This window comes from Ursus maritimus, unplaced genomic scaffold (assembly GCF_017311325.1).
Source record: "Ursus maritimus isolate PB19 unplaced genomic scaffold, ASM1731132v1 scaffold_14, whole genome shotgun sequence".
Classification (NCBI taxonomy): domain Eukaryota; kingdom Metazoa; phylum Chordata; class Mammalia; order Carnivora; family Ursidae; genus Ursus; species Ursus maritimus.
In genome coordinates, this window is record NW_024423786.1 from 4,243,111 (window position 1) to 4,263,284 (window position 20,174).

The 20,174-nt window shown below is 38.1% G+C and overlaps 1 protein-coding gene across 1 annotated transcript; it reads right to left on the minus strand.

Moving 5' to 3' along the window:
- Positions 1 to 340: 340 nt before the first annotated feature.
- Positions 341 to 1,336, minus strand: LOC103669631 (vomeronasal type-1 receptor 90-like). The gene is given in 4 exon segments (XM_008697973.1): positions 341 to 400; positions 402 to 842; positions 845 to 1,101; positions 1,104 to 1,336. Coding segments are annotated over 4 exon segments (909 nt in total). The 5' UTR covers positions 1,255 to 1,336.
- Between the last annotated feature and the right edge of the window lie 18,838 nt (positions 1,337 to 20,174).

Sequence of the window (20,174 nt, forward strand, 5' to 3'; positions counted from 1 at the left end):
CGGTTAAGCATCTGCCTTCAGTTCAGGTCATGATCTCCAGGTCCTAGGATCGAGCCCCACATCAGGCTTCCTGCTCAGGTGCGAGTCTGCTTCTTTCTTTCTCTCTCTCTCTCTCCCTCTGCCCCTCCCCACCTCTTGCTCTCTCTCTCTCTCTAATAAGTAAATAAAATCTTTATTAAAAAATGAATAGGTTTGACAGTAAGAGCATACCTCCATATAATTTAATTAACTAAGCATATCATGTATGCCATGAATATTCATTTGGAAGCCAGTGAATTCATTTATCTTAAGAGAAATTATCTGTCACTCAATAATTAAACAATTATTTTCCTTCCCAAAATTATTTTAAGAACATGGTTATTTGTTTCTCGGTCCTAATTAGCACAGAAGGACTGATGGTGAGTGACGTAGCCATCGGCCACAAGAATCCGTACGTGAAGATGAACCGGGTCATTGTACCACACCGTTCTTGAGAAGGAGACAATGCAATCCAAAAAGTACATGACCACAAAGAAACCCATGAGCAACAGAATGGTTTTGGTGGCACCTTTTCCCAGGGATGCTTTTGAAGAAAGGTTGGTGCTATAAAGATGCTGAGTCTGCCTCAGCATCTTATGTCTATAGAAGGGAATTACCATGTACCCACATGCGAGGGCCATGAGCCCTATAAAGACGACATCCTGGAAGGTGAACAGTGTGAAAAATATTTGCCTGAGGAGGTAATCTTGGGGCCAAAGAGAACAGGATTCAGTTACAAACAGAAGATGGGCAGAGGTCACATTAGGAGTAGAAACAGTGGATATTATGAAGCAACTACTAACAAACATATTGTAGACCCATAGGGGGAAAAAAAAGAACACTGGCTCTGATGTGAGGATTTATGTTTGAACTTTGCCAAACAGGGGCTTCTGGGGCTGAGGATGATGGCCTGGAGGACACTCCGCAGGCAGGTGGCACAAATGGAGAGGTCCCTCATCAACTTATGCAAGTAGATAAATGATTTACAATTGAAGTCATTCCAAAACCTTGGAGACCCCAAAATGCCTGTAGCCACAAAACCCACTGTTATCAGCATCACTGTATGAATTAAGGCCAACTGAATGATAGGTCAGTGGGCTTTGGCTTGTTTTTAAGAAGTAATGTGAGGATGTGGATGAGAAGAAGGACATTATTGGCTGAGATCCTAATGCCAGCTTCCAAGAAAAAGACATTTTTTATGGCAATAACATCATGAAATTTGTTGTTTTCACCCATATTTATGGGGAAAAGAAGTATATGGTAAATAACTGAAGAGAAAAACAAGAAAAATGATCTTTCTCACAAATCATTACCTTCATCAATCTCAAGCAACACTACTGCTGTCATCACAATAAGTGGGTTAATCCTGATGATTCCTTTTTCCCTGTCAATACTCAAGTTCACCATCATACCATCCTGGAAGCCATCCCCACCCTCTCCCACCATGGAAAGTCCCACCACTTCCCAGTCATGCCTGGATTATGTATGTCATCACTGGGTTTCCACAGTGCAAGAGTTTTCCTCTACATTAAAAGTTGCAATAAATATACCTTGGATAATTGAATTTAAATTACAAAAAGAACAAACCTTAGAATAACATGCAAGTAAGAAACAAAACAAAAAAATAATAAAAGTTGTCATAAAACTGAATGGGAAGAAATCAGAGAGGAAGACAAACCATGAGAGACTCTTGACTTCGGGAAATAAACTGAGGTTTGTGAAAGGAAGGTGGGTAGGGGGATGGGGTAATTGGGGGATGGACATTAAGGAGGGCATGTGATATGATGAGCACTGGGTATTATACATAACTAATGAATCACTGAACATTACATCAAAACCTAATGACGTACTATATGTTGGCTAATTGAATTTGAATTAAAAAAATTAAAGTTGCCATATTTTGTGGAAAGCATTTCTTTATTTTTACCTTATTTTTCAGTTTTTCTAGGAGCAGGGACAATATCTTGTGTCTGCATCATCTTGATCAAGTACTGAATACATAATAAGAGCTCTACAATTTTGGGTGAATTTGAAGGATGATTGCAGAAAAGTGGAAATATGACCCTCCCAAAGAGTATCAACCGGATAGCCTACCACATAGTTGTTATCTCAGTGCTATCTCTATTCTGCCGTTTTTTTATTGCCAAACGATTATTCTTAATACATAACAGACCAAATGCTGATAAGTGTGGGTTCTGATGTCAGACTGCTTCCATGTCCATCCTTGATCTGCAAGTTACTAAAAGTGTATCTTGAGCAGTCAACACTTCTGAGCCCCATTTACCTCCTCTGTAAAAATGGAAAATCCTGTTACCTTCACCTTAGAGATGTTATGAATATAAAAAAGATTTAAATACCAAGCATGGGAGCATTTCTGGCACATAATAATCCCCATAAAAATATTAACTATTATTTGTATGATTGTGTAGTTCTTTGTACATATGACATGAGATTATTAACTCAGTTCTCTTAAGGATTTCTTAAAATTGTCCCTGCCAAAAGGAGAGAGGAGACATAACAACCAAAATAGTAAATTCATTTAACAACCTCTGTTCACAGGTTCTGATGACATTTTAAGTCTTTTCACTGAGTCCCCAAAGATAATTATATAGCTTACAGATTTCAATTCTCGTGCAAGAAAAAAAAAAAACTAGTTTGAGCAGAGTCAAATTCCTGATCATTAGCTGGAATGCATTCAAAATTTCTTTTCTCTCCATTCTTGGCCATGTGGTACCATGTGGTAAATATAACCACAATTTAACTAGATTTCGAGTCATTTCTTTTTAAGGTTTTAATTAGAAAATAGGTATCCATCCCCACCCTGAAAGACAGTTCTCCTAGATGTCCAAGATTTCATGCCTCCTTCCAGTGAGCAATAATATTTCTCTAAAGTCATGGGGCTCATGAGTAAAATTTTACTAGAAAATTTTGTGAGAAACTACACATGGACTATTTCCCTGTGGAATGCAGCTATGTGCCTTAATTCAAGCCTTATAAATAGGAGGTACATAACATTGTGAAATGGGTCCAGATACATTCTTGCATATTTGTCATCTGAAAACCGAGAATGTAAGGCTAACTTTTCACAGCTACTTAGAGCATTGTGGTTGGTTCTACAAGGTAAATGATTAAGGGGAATCAGAAATGTTAAGAAGCCATGAACATGGGATAACACTTATGAACTGAGGCCCAGGTAGATACTTGATTTGAAACATTTGGAAAATTTGGATTTTCTAAAATGAAAATCGCATAGTAGCATTAGAAATAGTTAACCTAGGGGTGCCTGGGTGGCTCAGTTGGCTAAGCGCGTGACTCTTGATTTCGGCTCAGCTCATGATCTTAACTGATTGGGTCACCCAGGCGCCCCTGAGCTAAATAAATGCTGGGTCCTCTCTTAGCCATGCCTCATGATGCCAACCATCTAAATTGCACACCCTGGATGACAGCATAAAAACTCTGCCATCTGCAAGATGATCTAAGAGACCTTCCTCACATAAGGCACTGAGGCATGGTTGATAGTGGGATGGTACCTAACTCGCCTAATCTAACAAGCAAAAAATCTCATTTTATACCCTGGAGAAAACAAGCTGCACTTAGGGAGACTAGAGGTTCTGAGTATAATGAGATAGATCACAGAGATTATTAACTCCGTTCTCTTAAGGATTTGTGGAGATGCCACATTGTGAAAGAGGAGAGAAAGACTTCATGAGCAAGTTAGGAAAAACAAAACATAATGGAATAAGAAACGTCAAATGGAAATGGGAGCATTCATTTTGAAAATTCACTACCAGGAGCTCTTCTAGTTAATAGTGAAGGCTGGGGTACCCCAGGCAACTAGTAACACACAATTAAGATTCCCTTTTATACTCTGACCAAGGAAATATTTGCTTTAGACATTGTGTCATCCTGCAATTACCTGTATCATGGATAATCATGTCATACATATATCATTAAATGGACCATGAACTAGTGAAGGTTGCTAAAGTCAATGCACTGGAGCCAATGGTTGGAAGAGAAGTGGAGAGTGTTATGGAAGGAGGAAACCCCTTCCCAGAGCCCAGTGCAAGTTTGGGCATCTATGCCCTTGTAGGTGGGACAGATTACAGGGTGAAGGGAAGGGAAGAAGGGTGATCTGTTTTCTCATCTGCAACAAGAACATGATAATGCATATCTCTTAGGTTGAGGTGAAGTGTAAATGATAAGATTTATATCCAGCACTTTGCAGTGTGCCTTAGATACAAAAAGAGCATACTTTGATTTGTCCTTATCATATGGATCAACTTCACCATCATTGTCATCACCATCATCATTTTCCATAAATTAAAGTAAAAAAGAGACAAAAAGAATCTGGACGGTGATATTGATTATGCACCATGAGCATGGGTTTGGGCTGTGGATATTTGGGCAACACGCTCTACCAATTGTAGCTGAAAAACCAATGAGAACCGTGGAGAAACAACTCACAGTAAGGAAAGGTAAAATCGTAGCCAGCTGGATGCCAGTGCTGTGACACTGTTCACTGTTTCACTAAGATATTTGTGAAATGGGCAAGCTCCAGGAGAATGAAGAAGGAAAACATGAAGAACACCAGGGCAATGGATGGTAGCTATTCTTCAACACCCAGTGAGAATTATCCATTGTTTGAAAATTGAATGTATAAGACCACTCACAGTACTCACTGGCACACAGGAAATTTATAGTGCCAGGACTTTTAAATCTATTTTGAGAAAAATCAGAAGAAAAAGTGTTTTTCCAAAGTATTGAAACCAGAGACCCTTGAGTGCTTCATCACACTCGACTGTCAGTCCTGGCAAGTCCTGTATGTGAATTCGTTTTCTAGTCAACCCAATAATGAAACAAGAGCCAAGACTGGCTTTCTTGCTTTATAAATAGCTTTTACTTTATTTTTTAATACCATTCTTTTTTTCTTAGTAAGGAGAGAGTATAATTGATTCGTATTTATCTGTTCACTATAAGTGCATAAGATATAGGCTGGGAAAAATATTCTAAAACCTGCACACAGATATCAGAGCCAGAGGTGGTTCACCTGGTCCTAAATTCTGCCCCCAACTAAATGGGTTCTGGCACATCCATTGTCAGTGAAAAGGGAAAGGCTATCTTACAATGAATAATATACAAAAAAATAATAGAAATACTCTTTTTCCTTGCCAGTTTCCATGAGATTATATTCTTATGTCCTAGGTGCCAGGCAGAAAAATCACTCGCTTTGTTTTATTTTTAGTGTAACTACAGATCATTGTCACTGTCCTCTTTAAAAATTTCTTATTAGAAGCTTAAGTGCTGACATCATTAATGTGAAATTTTTGAAATTAAAGCTCCGACAAGAAAGGTCTTCATGAGAAAATAGTTTTAGATATTTTTGTAATGTAGGATTAAACTCCTTTTTAAGATGATTTTATGGGGAAAAAACCCCTCATTTCTTTGTAAACCGAAGTTGGTTGTATTAATTTATTTTTAATTACACAAAGTACTAAAAAGTACTTTAAAATTAATAGTTCTAATTATTTTTTGAAGATGAAACAAGCAATACTAATTTCTTTTTTTAATTTAAATTCAATTAGCCAACTGATAGTGTATCATTAGTTTCAGGTGTAGTATTCAATAAATTATAAGTTGTGTATAACACCCAGTGCTCATCACATCACGTGCCCTCCTTAATGCCCATCACTGAGTATATTTCATTAGAACTTGGAGTTAAAACTTATTCTTAGACTATGGAATCTGGGAAACAAACTGAGGGTTTCAGAGGGGAGGGGGTGGGGGATTGAGATAGGCCGGTGATGGGTATTAAAGAGGGCATGTATTGCGTGGAGCACTGGGTGTTACACGCAAACAATGAATCATGGAACACTACATCAAAAACTAACGATGTACTGTATGCTGACTGACATAAAATAATAAAAAATTAAAAAAAACACTTATTATCCAATCTGATGAATATGAGTGTGAATACAAATTATAAAGTTTTAGTCTAAATAACTAGATAATATAACATGTACTTAAGAATGAAATTCATTTTATTCAGAGAAATGAAGAGGAAACTAAAATTAATTATTTCACATAAAAAAATCAACTAATTTATTTTATTTTATTTATTTATTTATCAGAGAGAGAGAAAGAGAGCACAAGCGCGGGGGGGCAGCAGGCAGAAAGAGAGGGAGAACCAGGCTCCCCAATGTGGGACTTGATCCCAGGACACTAGATCATGACCTGAGCCAAAGGTGGACGCTTAACTGACTGAGCCACCCAGGGGTCCCAAAAATCAACTAATTTTTAAGAAAATTTCCCATTGCACGGTAGAGAAAACAAACCTCTGAGCTGTGGGAGATGGTTAGAGTTGGATGGCTCATCGGAAGCTACCAAAAACTTCACCATTAGACCCAATTTGCCTGCTTCTACCACCTATCTAGAACTCTGCCCACGCACTGATTCTAAGTCTGGGGAACAAAGAGGAACTTACCCGGATGGATGTGTAGGGCCATCTGTGCTCGCCAGAAGAACCTGCACAGTTTAAAGGCAAGGATGTCATTAGCTCATCTCTCCGCAGGCCTGTAATTTTAGTGTCTGTAGAGAGGTGACAGGGACAGGCTGGGGAGGACATAGCCACTGGGTCCCCAATGGCAGCATTTCACCTGTCTCTTAAGTTTACTTGATTCTCTCCTGGAAAATAACAATCTGGGAAGAGCTGAGCTGAAAACTTTCTGAGTTCCCTTGCTACATCTGCATGAGGAGATCAGAAGGGTCACAATCATGGTAGAAGTTACTAAGTTCTCTATTTCGATCCTAAAATCAAATGAGTACAATCCTATTTCAGACTTTGTAACGCCACCATACTGGAGTGAGAGATTCCTGGAGCATGATGTGAGCTCAGTGTGGCTCTAGTGTCTTCTCTCTATAGTGTGTGATGGGCACCCTCATCCCTAGGTCGATTCTCAGATGGAGCACGTGGTTTCCAAGTATTATTAGTCATGTATTCCATGATTCACAAGCTCACATGTTCAAGCTCTCTTTCAGTTAAATAAGATTTAAAATATTCCTTACTGACATAGGTGAAGGCAGAAAAATCCATTTGAAACCAATTTCTTTTCATTTTCCAGGAGTCCTTAGAGTGGCCCTGAATCTGATATAAATATGCACCCCAAGCATACTGATGCCCCCAGGTCCTTTCTGAGATAGGATACAGATGTGTGCAAAGAGCTGGGAACCTTCTGCATTCCTTGCCTGAGGTACTGGGAAATCCAATCCTTGAGCCCTCCAGGGCAGCAAATGAGAAATAGATCATAATGGACCAGTGTGGTGCTGACCAAAAGACACTGTCAATATTCAGAACATTTCCATCACCACAGTGATCCCTCATGTTGCCATTTTATAGCCAAATTCACTTACCTTCCTCCCTCTGCACACTCCTTAACCTTGGGAATCACTAATCTGTTCTCCATTTCTCAAATTTTGTCATTTCAAAAGTATTACATAAAGGGACTCATATAGTATGTCACCTTTTTGGATTGGCTTTCTTCACTCAGCATAATTTTCCAGAGATGCATTCAGGCCATCTGTGTGTCAATAGATCATTCTTTTTCATTGCTGAGCAGTATTCCAAAGCATGAATGTACCACAGTTTGTTTCACTCTCCATCTTTTAAATCATGTCTTGTTTGCTTCCGGCTTGGGCCTATTGCAAATAAATGTGCTATAAACACTTGGGTATAGGTTTTTCTGTGAAGCTATTTTCATTTCACTGTGATGAATGACCATGAGTGCAATTTCTGGGTCTATGGTAGTTTGTTATTGTATGTTTAATTTTTTTGTAAAACTGCCAAACTGGGGCACCTGGGTGGCTCAGTCAATTAAGCATCTGCCTTCAGCTCAGGTTGTGATCTCGGGGTCCTGGGATCGAGCCCCATGTAGGGCTCCCGTCCCAGTGGGGAACCTGCTTCTCCCTTTCCCTCTACCCCTCCACCCCCACCCCACTTGTGCGCTCTCTCTCTCTCTCTCTCATCTCTCTCTCTCTCTCAAATAAATAACTAAAACCTAAAAAAAAACCCTGCCAAACTGTTTTTCAAGAGTGGCTATAACATTTTATACTCCACCAGTAATGTATGAGTGATTCAGTTTTTCTTTATCCTCATGAGCTTCTGGTATTTCTAGTATTATTTAGTTTAAACATTGTGAAATATGTGTAATAAATCTCATTGTGCTTTTAATTACCATTTTCCAAATAGCCAGTGATGATGGCCATCTTTTCATGTGCTTATTTGCCATCTGTATCCTCTGCAGTGAAATGTCTTTTCATGTCTTTTGTCCATTTTCAATTTGAGCTTTTAATTTTTTTTCTGTTTTTAGAGTTTGTTTATATATTCTAAATATCAGTCCTTTGTTGGATTAGTAGTTTGAAAATATCTTCCCACTCTTTAGCTTGTCTTTTAATCCTCTTATCTTTCACGGAGAAAAAGGGTTTTTTTTTCTTTTTTTTTCTTTTTTTAACTTTGGAAAAATATAAATTTTTTTTGGTTTGTTTTTCTCATTTCATGCCTTCCTTTATTTATTTATTTATTTATTTATTTATTTATTTATTTTTATTATAATATTTTTTATTATATTATGTTAGTCACCATACAGTACATCCCTGGTTTTTTATGTAAAGTTCGATGATTCATTAGTTGCGTGTAACACCCAGTGCACCATGCAATACGTGCCCTCCTTACTACTCATCACCAGCCTATCCCATTCCCCCACCCCCTCTCCTCTGAAGCCCTCAGTTTGTTACTCAGAGTCCATAGTCTCTCATGCTTCATTCCCTCTTCTGATTACCCCCCTTTCTTTATCCCTTTCTTCTCCTACCGATCTTCCTAGTTCTTATGTTCCATAGATGAGAGAAATCATATGATAATTGTCTTTCTCTGCTTGACTTATTTCACTTAGCATTATCTCCTCCAGTGCCGTCCATGTTGCAGCAAATGTTGAGAACTCATTCTTTCTGATAGCTGAGTAATATTCCATTGTATATATGGACCACAACTTCTTAATCCAGTCATCTGTTGAAGGGCATCTCGGCTCCTTCCACAGTTTAGCTATTGTGGACAATGCTGCTATGAACATTGGGGTGCATATGGCCCTTCTCTTCACTACGTCTGTATCTTTGGGGTAAACACCCAGTAGTGCAATGGCTGGGTCATAGGGTAGCTCAATTTTTAACTTTTTAAGGGACCTCCACACTGTTTTCCAGAGTGGCTGTACCAACTTGCATTCCCACCAACAATGTAGGAGGGATCCCCGTTCTCCACATCCTCTCCAACAATTGTTGTTTCTTGCCTTGTCAATTTTTGCCATTCTCACTGGCGTGAGGTGGTATCCAAGTGTGGTTTTGATTTGAATTTCCCTGATGGCTAATGATTTTGAACATTTTTTCATGTGTCTGTTAGCCATTTGTATGTCTTCATTGGAAAAGTGTCTGTTCATATCTTCTGCCCATTTTATGATTTGTTTATTTGTTTCTTGTGTATTGAGTTTGAGAAGTTCTTTGTAGATCTTGGATACCAGTCTTTCATCTGTAGTGTCATTTGCAAATATATTCTCCCATTCCGTGGGCTGCCTCTTAGTTTTTTTGACTGTTTCCTTGGCTGTGCAGAAGCTTTTTATCTTGATGAAGTCCCACAAGTTCATTTTATCTTTTGTTTCTCTTGCCTTTGGAGATGTGTCATGAAAAAGGTTGCTTTGGCTGATGTCGTAGAGGTTGCTGCCTATGTTCTCCTCTAGGATTTTGATGGATTCCTGTCTCACATCGAGGTCTTTCATCCATTTGGAGTTTATCTTTGTGTATGGTGTGAGAGAGTGGTCAAGTTTCATTCTTTTGCATGTAGCTGTCTAATTTTCCCAGCACCATTTATTGAAGAGACTGTCTTTTTTCCACTGAATGTTTTTTCCTGCTTTATCAAAGATTAGTTGCCCAAAGAGCCGAGGGTCCATTTCTGGGTTCTCTATTCTGTTCCATTGGTCTATGTGTCTGTTTTTTGGAAAAATACAAATTAAAAATTTCCATTTTAACCATTTTTAAGTGTACAACTCAGTGGCATTATATTCATAATATTGTACAATTATCACCACTATTTATTTCCAAAATTTTTCCTTACCCCAACAGAAATTCTGTACCCAATAAGCAATCACTCCCCACCACCTCTCTTCACAGGCCCTAGTAACCTCTAGCATACTGGCTGTATCAGTTTTATTTGTTCCAAATATTCCATATAAGTGGATTCATACAGTACTTGTCCTTTTGTGTCTGGCTAATTTAACTTAGCGTAATATTTTCAAGTTCATCCATGTATCAGAACTTTATTCCTTTTTATGGTTCAATAGTATTCCATTGTGCAGTTTATACATACAACAGAATATTATTTATGCATTCATCTGTTCATGGATTCTTGGGTTGTTTTCGCCTGTTGGCTATCATAAAAAATGATGCAATGACAATTCATATACATGTATCTGTTTGAGTTTGTTTTCAATTCTTTATATTTTGGGGTCTGTATCTAGGAGCAGAACTTCTGGGTCATATGATAGTTCTATGTTTATTTTTTTGAGGAATCATCAAACGATTTCCTTCAGCAGTTGCACCAATTTACATTCCCACCAGCAATAAGAAGTTCCAGTTTCCTGTTTCCTCACCAACACTTGTTCCTTTTTTTTTTTATAGCCATCCTAGTAGGTTTACAGTGTGTGTTATTGTGGTTTTGATTTGCATTTCTCTAATGACTAAAGAGATTGTGATGGTAAATCTTATGTGTCAACTTGACTAGGTACAGTGACCAGATATTTGTTCAAACATTATTCTGGATGTTTCTGTGAGTGGGGTTTTGGATGGGATTTACATTGAAATCAGTGGACTTTTTAAAATTTATTTAAATTAAATTAGCCAACATATAGTACATCTTTAGTTTTTGATGTAGTGTAGTAGTTGTGTAACACCCAGTGCTCCTCACATCACGTGCCCTCCTTAATACCCATCACCCAGTTACCCCATCCTCCTATCCACCTCCCTTTCCACAAACCTCAGTTTGTTTCCCAGAGTCAAGAGTCTCTCATGGTTTGTCTCCCTCTCTGATTTCTTCCCATTCAGTTTTCCTTCCCTTCCCCTATGGTCCTCTGTGCTATTCCTTATATTCCACATGTGAGTGAAACTATATGATAATTGTCTTCCTCTGACTTATTTCACTCAGCATAATCCCCTCCAGTTCCACCCATGTCTATGCAAATGTGGGTATTCATCCTTTCTGATGGCTGAGTAATATTCCATTGTATATATGAATCACATCTTCTTTATCCATTCATCTATTGAAGGACATCTTGGATCCTTCCACAGTTTGGGTATTGTGGACATTGCTGCTATGAACATTGGGGTGCATGTGGCCCTTCTTTTCACTACATCCATATCTTTGGGGTAAATACCCAATAGTGCAATTGCTGGGTCATAGGGTAGATCTATTTTCAACGTTTTGAGGAACCTCCATACCGTTTTCCAGAGTAGCTGTACCAACTTGCATTCCCACTAACAGTGATAAGTTCTTAATAGATTTTGGATACTAACTTACCTTTATCAGATATGTCTGCAAATATCTTCTCCCATTTCATAGGCTGCCTTTTACTTTTGTTGATTGCTTCCTTTGCTGTACAAAAGCTTTTTATCTTGATGAAGTCCCAATAGTTCTTTTTTGCTTTTGTTTCTCTTGCCTCTGGTGACATGTCTAATAAGAGCTTGCTATGGCTGAGGTCAAAGAGGTTTCTACCTATATTCTCCTCTAGGATTCTGATGGTTTCTTTTCTCACATTTTGGTCTTTAATCCATTTTGAATTTATTTTTGTGTACAGTGTAACAAAGTGGTCCAGTTTCATTCATCTGCATGTTGCTGTCCGGTTTTCCCAACACCTTTTGTTGAAGACACTGTCTTTTTTCTTAGTTATTCTTCCCTGCTTTGTTGAAGATTAGTTGACCATATAGCTCTGGGTCCATTTCTGAGTTCTCTATTCTGTTCCCTTCATCTGTGTGTCTGTTTTTGTTATAGTACCATACTGTCTTGATGACTACAGCCTTATAATATAACCTGAAATCCAGAGTTGAATCCAGAATTGTGATGCCTCCAGTTTTGTTTTTCTTTTTCAGAATTGGTTTGGCTATTTGGGGCCTTTTATGGTTCCATACAAATTTTAGGATTGTTTGTTCTAGTTTTGTGAAAAATGTTGGTGGTATTTTGATAGGGATTGCATTAAATGTGTAGATTGCTTTGGGTAATATAGACATTTTAACAATATTTGTTCTTCCAATCCATGAGCTTTTCCATTTCTTTGTTTCATCTTCAATTTCTTTCGTAAGTGTTCTATAGTTTTTAGAGTACAGATCTTTTACCTCTTTAATTAGATTTATTCCTACATATCTTATTGTTTTGATGCAATTGCAAATGGGATCATTCCTTGATTTCTTTTTCTGCTGCTTCATTATTGGTGTATAGAAATGCAACAGATTTCTGCACATTGATTTTATATCCTGTAACTTTGCTGAATTCCTGTATCAGTTCTAGCAATTTTTGCTGGAGTCCTTGGGTTTTCTACATGGAGTATCATGTCATCTGCAAATAGTGAAAATTTGACTTCTTCCTTACCAATTTAGATGTCTTTCATTTCTTTTTGTTGTCTGATTGCTGAGGCTAAAACTTCCAGTACTATGTTAAATAGTAATGGTGAGAGTAGACATCCTTGTCTTGTTCCTGACTGTAGGGAAAAGGCTCTCAGTTTTTCTCCATTGAGGATACTAGCTGTGAGTCTTTTGTAAATGGCCTTTTTGGTGTTGAAGTATGTTCCATCTATCCCTACTTTGTTGAGGGTTTTTATCAAGAAAGGGTGCTGTATTTTGTCAAATGGTTTTCCTGTGTCTATTGACAGGATCGTATGGTTCCTATCCTTTCTTTTATTAAAGTAGGGTATCATGTTGATTGATTTGCAAATGTTGAACCACCCCTGCGGCCCCAGAATAAATCCCACTTGATCATGATGAATAATTCTTTTAATGTACTGTTGAATTCAATTTGCTAGTATTTTATTGAGAATTTTTGCATCCATGTTCATCAGGGATATTGGCCCGTAATTCTCCTTTTTAATGGGGTCTTTGTCTGGTTTTGGAGTATTGCTAGCTTAGTAGAATGAGCTTGGAAGTTTTCTTTCGATTTCTATTTTTTGGAACAGTTTGAGAAGAATAGGTATTAGCTCTTCTTTAAATGTCTGGTAGAATTCCCCTGGGAAGCCATCTGGCCCTGGACTTCTGTTTGTTGGGAGATTATTGATTACTAAATCAATTTCTTTGCTGGTTATGGGTCTCTTCAAATTTTCTCTTTCTTCCTGTTTCAGCTTTGGTAGTTTGTAAGTTTCTAGGAATTTATCCATTTCTTCCAGGTTGCCCAGTTTTTTGGCATATAATTTTTCATAGTATTCTCTTATAATTGTTTCTATTTCTGTGGTGTTGGTTGTGATTGCTCCTCTTTCATTCATGATTTTACCTATTTGGATCCTTTCTCTTTTCTTTTTGCTAAGTCTGGGCTAGAGGCTTATCAATTTTATTAATTCTTGCAAAGAACAAGCGCTTAGTTTCATTAATTTGTTCTATTGGGTTTTTTCTTTCTATATCATTTATTTGTGCTCTGATCTTTATTATTTCCCTTCTTTTGCTTTAGGCTTTATTTGCTGTCCCTTTTCCAGCTCCTTTAGGTGCAAGGTTAGGTTGCATATTTGAGACTTTTCTTGCTTCTTTAAGTAGGCCTGTATTGCTATATACTCCCCTTTTAGGACTGTCTTTGCTGCATCCCAAAGGTTTTGGACTGTCCTGCTTTCATTTTCATTTGCTTCCATGTATTTTTAAATTTCTTCTTTGATTTCCTGGTTAATCATTAATTCTTTAGTAGGATGCTCTTTAACCTCCCTGTATCTGAGGTCTTTCCAAATTTTTTCTTGTGGTTGATTTCAAGTTTCATAGAATTGTGGTCTGAAAATATGCATGGTATGATCTCGATCTTTTTGTACTTGTTGAGGGCCGATTTGTGACTAGTATGTGATCTATTCTGGAAGATGTTCCGTATGCACTCAAAAAGAATGTGTATTCTGTTGCTTTAGGATGAAATGTTCTGCATATATCTATTAAGTCCATCAAGTGTGTCATTCAGAGCCAATGTTTCCTTGTTGATTTTCTGCTTAGATTATCTGTCTATTGCTGTAAGTAAGGTGTTAAAGTCCTCTACCTTTATTGTATTATTATCAATGAGTTTCTTCATGTTAATTATTAATTGATTTATATATTTGGGTGCTCCCAAGTTGGGGGCATAAACATTTGCAATTGTTTGATCTTCTTGATGGATAGACCCTTTAATTATGACATAATACCCTTCTTCATCTCTTGTTACAGTCTTTGTTTTAAAATCTAGGTTGTCTGATGTAAGTATGGCTACTCCAGCTTTCTTTTGATGTCCATTAGCACGATAGATGGTTCTCCACCCCCTCACTTTCAATCTGCAGGTGCCTTTAGGTCTAAAATGATCCTCTTGTGGGCAGCATATAGATGGATCTTGGGTTTTTTAATCCATTCTTATACCCTATGTCTTTTGATTGGAACATTTATTCCCTTTACATTTGGGGTGATTATTGAAAGATTTGAATTTAGTGCCATTGTGTTACCTATCAAGTTGGTGTTTTATGGTGATGTTCTCTGGTCCTTTCTAGTCTTGGCTGCTTTTGACTTTTTTTTTTTCTCCTCAAAGAGATCCCCTTAAAATTTTTGCAAGGCTGGTTTAATGGTCACAAACTCCTTTAGTTTTTGTTTGGGAAATTCTTTTATCTCTCCTATTCTGAATGACAGGCTTACTGCATAAAGTATTCTTGGCTGCATATTTTTCCCATTCAGCACGTTGAATATATCCTGCCACTTTCTTCTGGCCTGCCAAGTTTCTGTGGACAGATCTGCTAAGTTTCTGTGGACAGGTCTGCTGTGAACCTGATCTGTCTTCCTTTTTAGGTTAATGACTTTTTTTTTCCCTTGCTGCTTTCAGGATTCTTTCCTTATTTGTGTATTTTGTGAATTTGACCTGTTATGTGTTGGTGATGGTTGGCTTTTGTTGAATTTAATGGTAGTTCTCTGTGCTTCTTGGATTTTGATGTCTGTGTCCTTCCCCAGATTAGGGAAGTTTTCAGCTAAAATTTGTTCAAATAAACCTTCTGCTCCTTTTACCCTCTCTTGATCTTCTGGGACTCCTATGATATGAATGTTACTACATTTTAAGAAGTCGCTAAGTTTTCTAAGTCTACCTTCTTGATCCATTATCTTTCTTTTCCTCTTCTTTTCAGCTTCATTATTTTCTATAATTTTATCTCTAAATTACTGATTCACTCCTCTGCTCCATCCATCTCATGTTTATGGCCTCCATTTGTGTTTGCACAAAGTATTTTAAATTTTGGCCAGACTAGATTTTAGTTATCTTTTCAGTAAGGGATTCTCTAGTGTTTACTATGCTTTTTTCAAGCCCAGATAGTATCCTTATAATCATTGTTTTAAATTCTAGTTCAGACATCTTACTTATATCTGTATTTATTAAATCCCTGGCTGTGAGTTCTACTTGCTGTTCTTTCTTTTGGGGTGAATATCTCTGCCTTGTCATTTTGTCCAGAAAAGAAAGGAATAAAGAAAAAACAAAAAAGTCCAAAAAATTAGATCGTAGGTGTGTTTTTGTCTGTTTGTTAAAAGAATCAAGATGTCAAAAGAAAAAGGGAATAAAAACCAGGAAAGAAATAAAATAAAATGAAAATAAATAGAAAAATAAAGGAATACATATGATATATATAAATAAAAATTTTTAAAAATTAATAATAAAAATAAAAGAAGGAATTGAAAAAATAAATGAAATAATATTAATAATAATAAAGAAAGAATAAAAGTAAGAAGAAGCTAGATCCTGTTTCCCCCAGAGCTGGAGCTTTGCAGCACTCTATGATCAGAAGACTTGGTGCAGGCAAATTGTTTGTGTCAGTTTTCTGTGGGAGGGGCCTGCTGCACTGATTCTCAGCCGACTTGTTTCAGTGGAAAGGTACCTCCAGGGCGCAGATGGAGCAGGGCTAGATGTAAGTGGCTCTGGCCTGGCCTCCACGAGGTGGTCAGTTTTGCTCCCCGAAGGCTTTCAGTGCTGATGGACGTGGCAAATTTGGCTGCGCTCCTCTCTCTAGCCCCCCACTCTTCAGTGAGCCCTCACAGAAGAGCAATCAGTCACCCTTCTTGTGTCCTCAGTTTCCATCTGCACCCTGTGTTCACCCTGCTTTTATATCTCAGCTTTTATATCCAAGCTTTTATATCTCAGGTGCATGACTGAGTTTCAAAACTTCAAATTTTAGGAACTCCCATGGCGCAGATCCCGGCTGTTCCATAGGAGGAGATACATGCTTTTGCCATTTGCTGGCGGGTCCCAGGAAAGCAGTCCCACAACCACACAGCAGTTTGCAGTTTATGGCAAAACAGAGCAGAAAGCTGGTACCAAGACCCACAGTTCTCAGCTGGCTTCCCCACTCCTATGCCGGAGAATAATGCAGCACTTAGGCACCACTGGTTCTGCTCGCAACCCAGGAGATCCTCAGACCACCCTGTCACTCCTGGGATTCCACCCCGCTTTACTACCTGCGCACCTTCAAACCAGGCACGTCCCCCACAGTAGCGGACTTCTAAAAGTTCAGATTTTGCACTCTGCTGCTTATAATACTTTGTAGTAACCTCCATAAGCAGGCTCCCTTCCTGCCACCTTATCCACAGCTATATCTCCTCCAAGAAAACTCTCCGTACTTCCTACCTTCCTAAAGGCTGTCACTTTTCTACTTGTATACTTGCATTTTCTGTTCTCTCAGACCTCTGATTGATTTCTTGGGTATTTAGAATGATTTGATAATTATCTAGCTGTGTTTGAGGGACAAGACAAGCTTAGGGTCCCCCTACTCCTCTGCCATCTTAACCACCAGTGTCCTGATGATGGATTTTAAATACTTGGTTTTCCTAGAAATTGACCCCTTCATTCACTTGTTACGAGAATGTGTATGTAACCTATTCCCTTCCACTATCTGCTGAGATACAAAAGAATTGCAGGTTGTATAACGAAAACCCCACTTTATTCTTTGCTACAAAAACATCTCAAGATTCAACGTTTAGGGTTCTAGTTAAATTTAGCACTGTATTTGTGACAGAACTCCTCCTGTTTTCCCATCTCCTGAGTCTACAGTACCATTTTCTGCCCTTCTACTTCACAGAACACATATCAATGCCTTGGGGTAGTAAATTCCAGTAGCAAGGAAGACTACTTGCTCCACCTCTCATTAGAGTTAGCTTCATTTGTGACTCTCTGTCTCTTCTTAATATAACCCAAAGGTGTCTCTTTCTCTCTTCTTAATATAAAGATATAAGAGTTTGACAGTCAAAGAAAAGCATCACACTTCCTAAAGACATAAGCATTCCTCTTCTCCTAGTCACATGGCATTTGTATATTCACAGAGGGTATATTTGGCCTCCCTTAACTGTGCCAAGTTGTTTCTCTGTATTTCTCTCAGTGGTTTTGGCATTGATTTCATGAGCATTATGTCAAGGGCATGGATTCTTATTACCCTGGGTTCCATTAGAAATGTATATTGATAAAATTATGGGGCGCCTGAGTGGCTCAGTTGGTTAAGCATCTGCCTTTGGCTCAGGTCATGATCTTGGGGTTCTGGGATTGAGCCCTGCGTCAGGCTCCCTGCTCAGAGGGGTGTCTGCTCCTCCATCTCCCCCTTCTCATTCCCCCTCTGCTTCTGCTCTCTCTCTCTGTCAAATAAACAAATAAATAAATAAAATCTTTTTTAAAAAGAAATGTATATTGATAAAATTAGATGGCTATACTAGATCTTTAGAATCACTTATTCCACCATTCTTACTGTTCACATGGAAATTCTGAGGGGAAATATATGTATGTTACATATATATGTGTATATACATATATACACACATATATATATATATATACACACACACACACACACACACAACATTATATGTATATACAACTTTCTGAACCCAAAGTTAGGTGGTGATAAATAATAAGTCAATTGTTAACAAGTCTATAGCACTTCATATATGTCATGCATTTTCTAAATGTTTTTCATATATTTACTTATATATTCCTCTAACAACAGTGTGATGAAAGTACTATTATTATCTCCCTTTTACCTGTGATGTTAATGGAAACAAAATTAGTTAAGAGAGTGAACAATGCTCACCCAGGTGGTCAGGGGTGGAATCTGGGTTTATTTTTTATTTTTATTTTTTTTTATTTTATAATGATTTTTTATTATATTATGTTAGTCACCATACAGTACATCCCCGGTTTCCGATGTAAGGCTCGATGATTCATTAGTTGTGTATAACACCCAGTGCACCATGCAATACGTGCCCTCCTTACTACCCATCACCGGCCTATCCCATTCCCCCACCCCCTCCCCTCTGTGGCCCTCAGTTTGTTTCTCATAGTCCATAGTCTCTCATGTTTCATTCCCCCTTCTGATTACCCCCCCCTTTCTTTATCCCTTTCTTCCCCTACTGATCATCCTAGTTCTTATGTTCCATAGATGAGAGAAACCATATGATAATTGTCTTTCTCTGCTTGACTTATTTCACTTAGCATTATCTCCTCCAGTGCCGTCCATGTTGTAGCAAATGTTGAGAACTCGTTCTTTCTGATAGCTGAGTAATATTCCATTGTATATATGGACCACAACTTCTTAATCCAGTCATCTGTTGAAGGGCATCTCGGTTTAAACAGAGGCCATCTGGATCTAGAGTACAAACTACTAAATTCTTCATAATTTTGCACTTCTATAAATAAATGGTGAGAATGGTCCTGTTGGGATTTGCTTACTTGGAAGATTCTTATTTCTCCTTGTCCACAATTTACATCAACAGGCTTTAGTGAATAATTGTTATGTAAGCATCAGTGTTCCAGATGCTGTGAATCCAAAGGTAAATAAGACAGAATCTCTGCCTTTGAGGAATTTGCAGGAGAGATAGAAAAGTAAAAAGAAAAACTCCCATTATATAATGTGTGCTGTAAAGGAGACTGTAAGTACTATAGGCCCACAGAGAAGGGTGTGATGTTAGTGCCACCGTGAGGTGAAGGGGAGATACACAAAAATGATTTCCTTGGAGGCATGAGTCAGTTGAAACTCAAATGAAACTCAAATGCTGAATAAGGGCAAGTCATATTTATGTAGAATTATTATGGTTAAAATGATGATTCTAGAGATCAGAAAGGATGATGTGATGATTCATAGGATAATGAAAACACTACTGTTGTCAGAATCTCTTATTTTTCTTTCCAGAAATAACATTGTTTGCTTTAACATTCACATGAAAATGAACAAATGTTCCAGTTATGTTGTCATTAGAAAATGCCTTTTATCTTTATGCTGGTATAGGGATCTCAGAAAACACCTCACTTCTTTCCCCCTACATTTCAGTTTTCCTTGTGGGATCTAAGCCCAAGCTCACTGACCTGACCATTACCCACTTAGCTATAATCCTTATAATGATACTCTTCACCATGGGGTGCTTGTCTAGAGACATCTGGGGACATGGGATATCCAAAGCAGCTTCAAATGTGGAGTGATTGTCTTCCTTAACAAGGTACTGAGGGACCTCTCTATTTGTAACCACCTGCCTCTTGAGTGTGCTTCAGGCCATCACCATCAGCCCCAGCAGCTCCCGGTTGGCTCAATTCAAACTTAAATCTCCAAATCCTATCCTGTGTTTATTTCTCTTCTTATGGGTCCTGAACATATCCACCTGTAGCAACTTGTTCCTCTGTACTATGGCCACACCCAATGAGACCCAGGCTAGTCTTTTGTTCCTCACTGAGCACTATTCCTTTTTGCCCCTGAACTAAACAGGGGCCTGTTTTTCACACTGATGGCTTTCAGAGATGTCTTTTTCATAAGTCTTATGCTCCTGTCAAGTGGATACATGATAATTCTCTTGAGCAGATATAGACAGCAGTCATAGCATCTTCATGACAAGAGTCTCTCTCCAAGAAGCCCCCCAGAAAA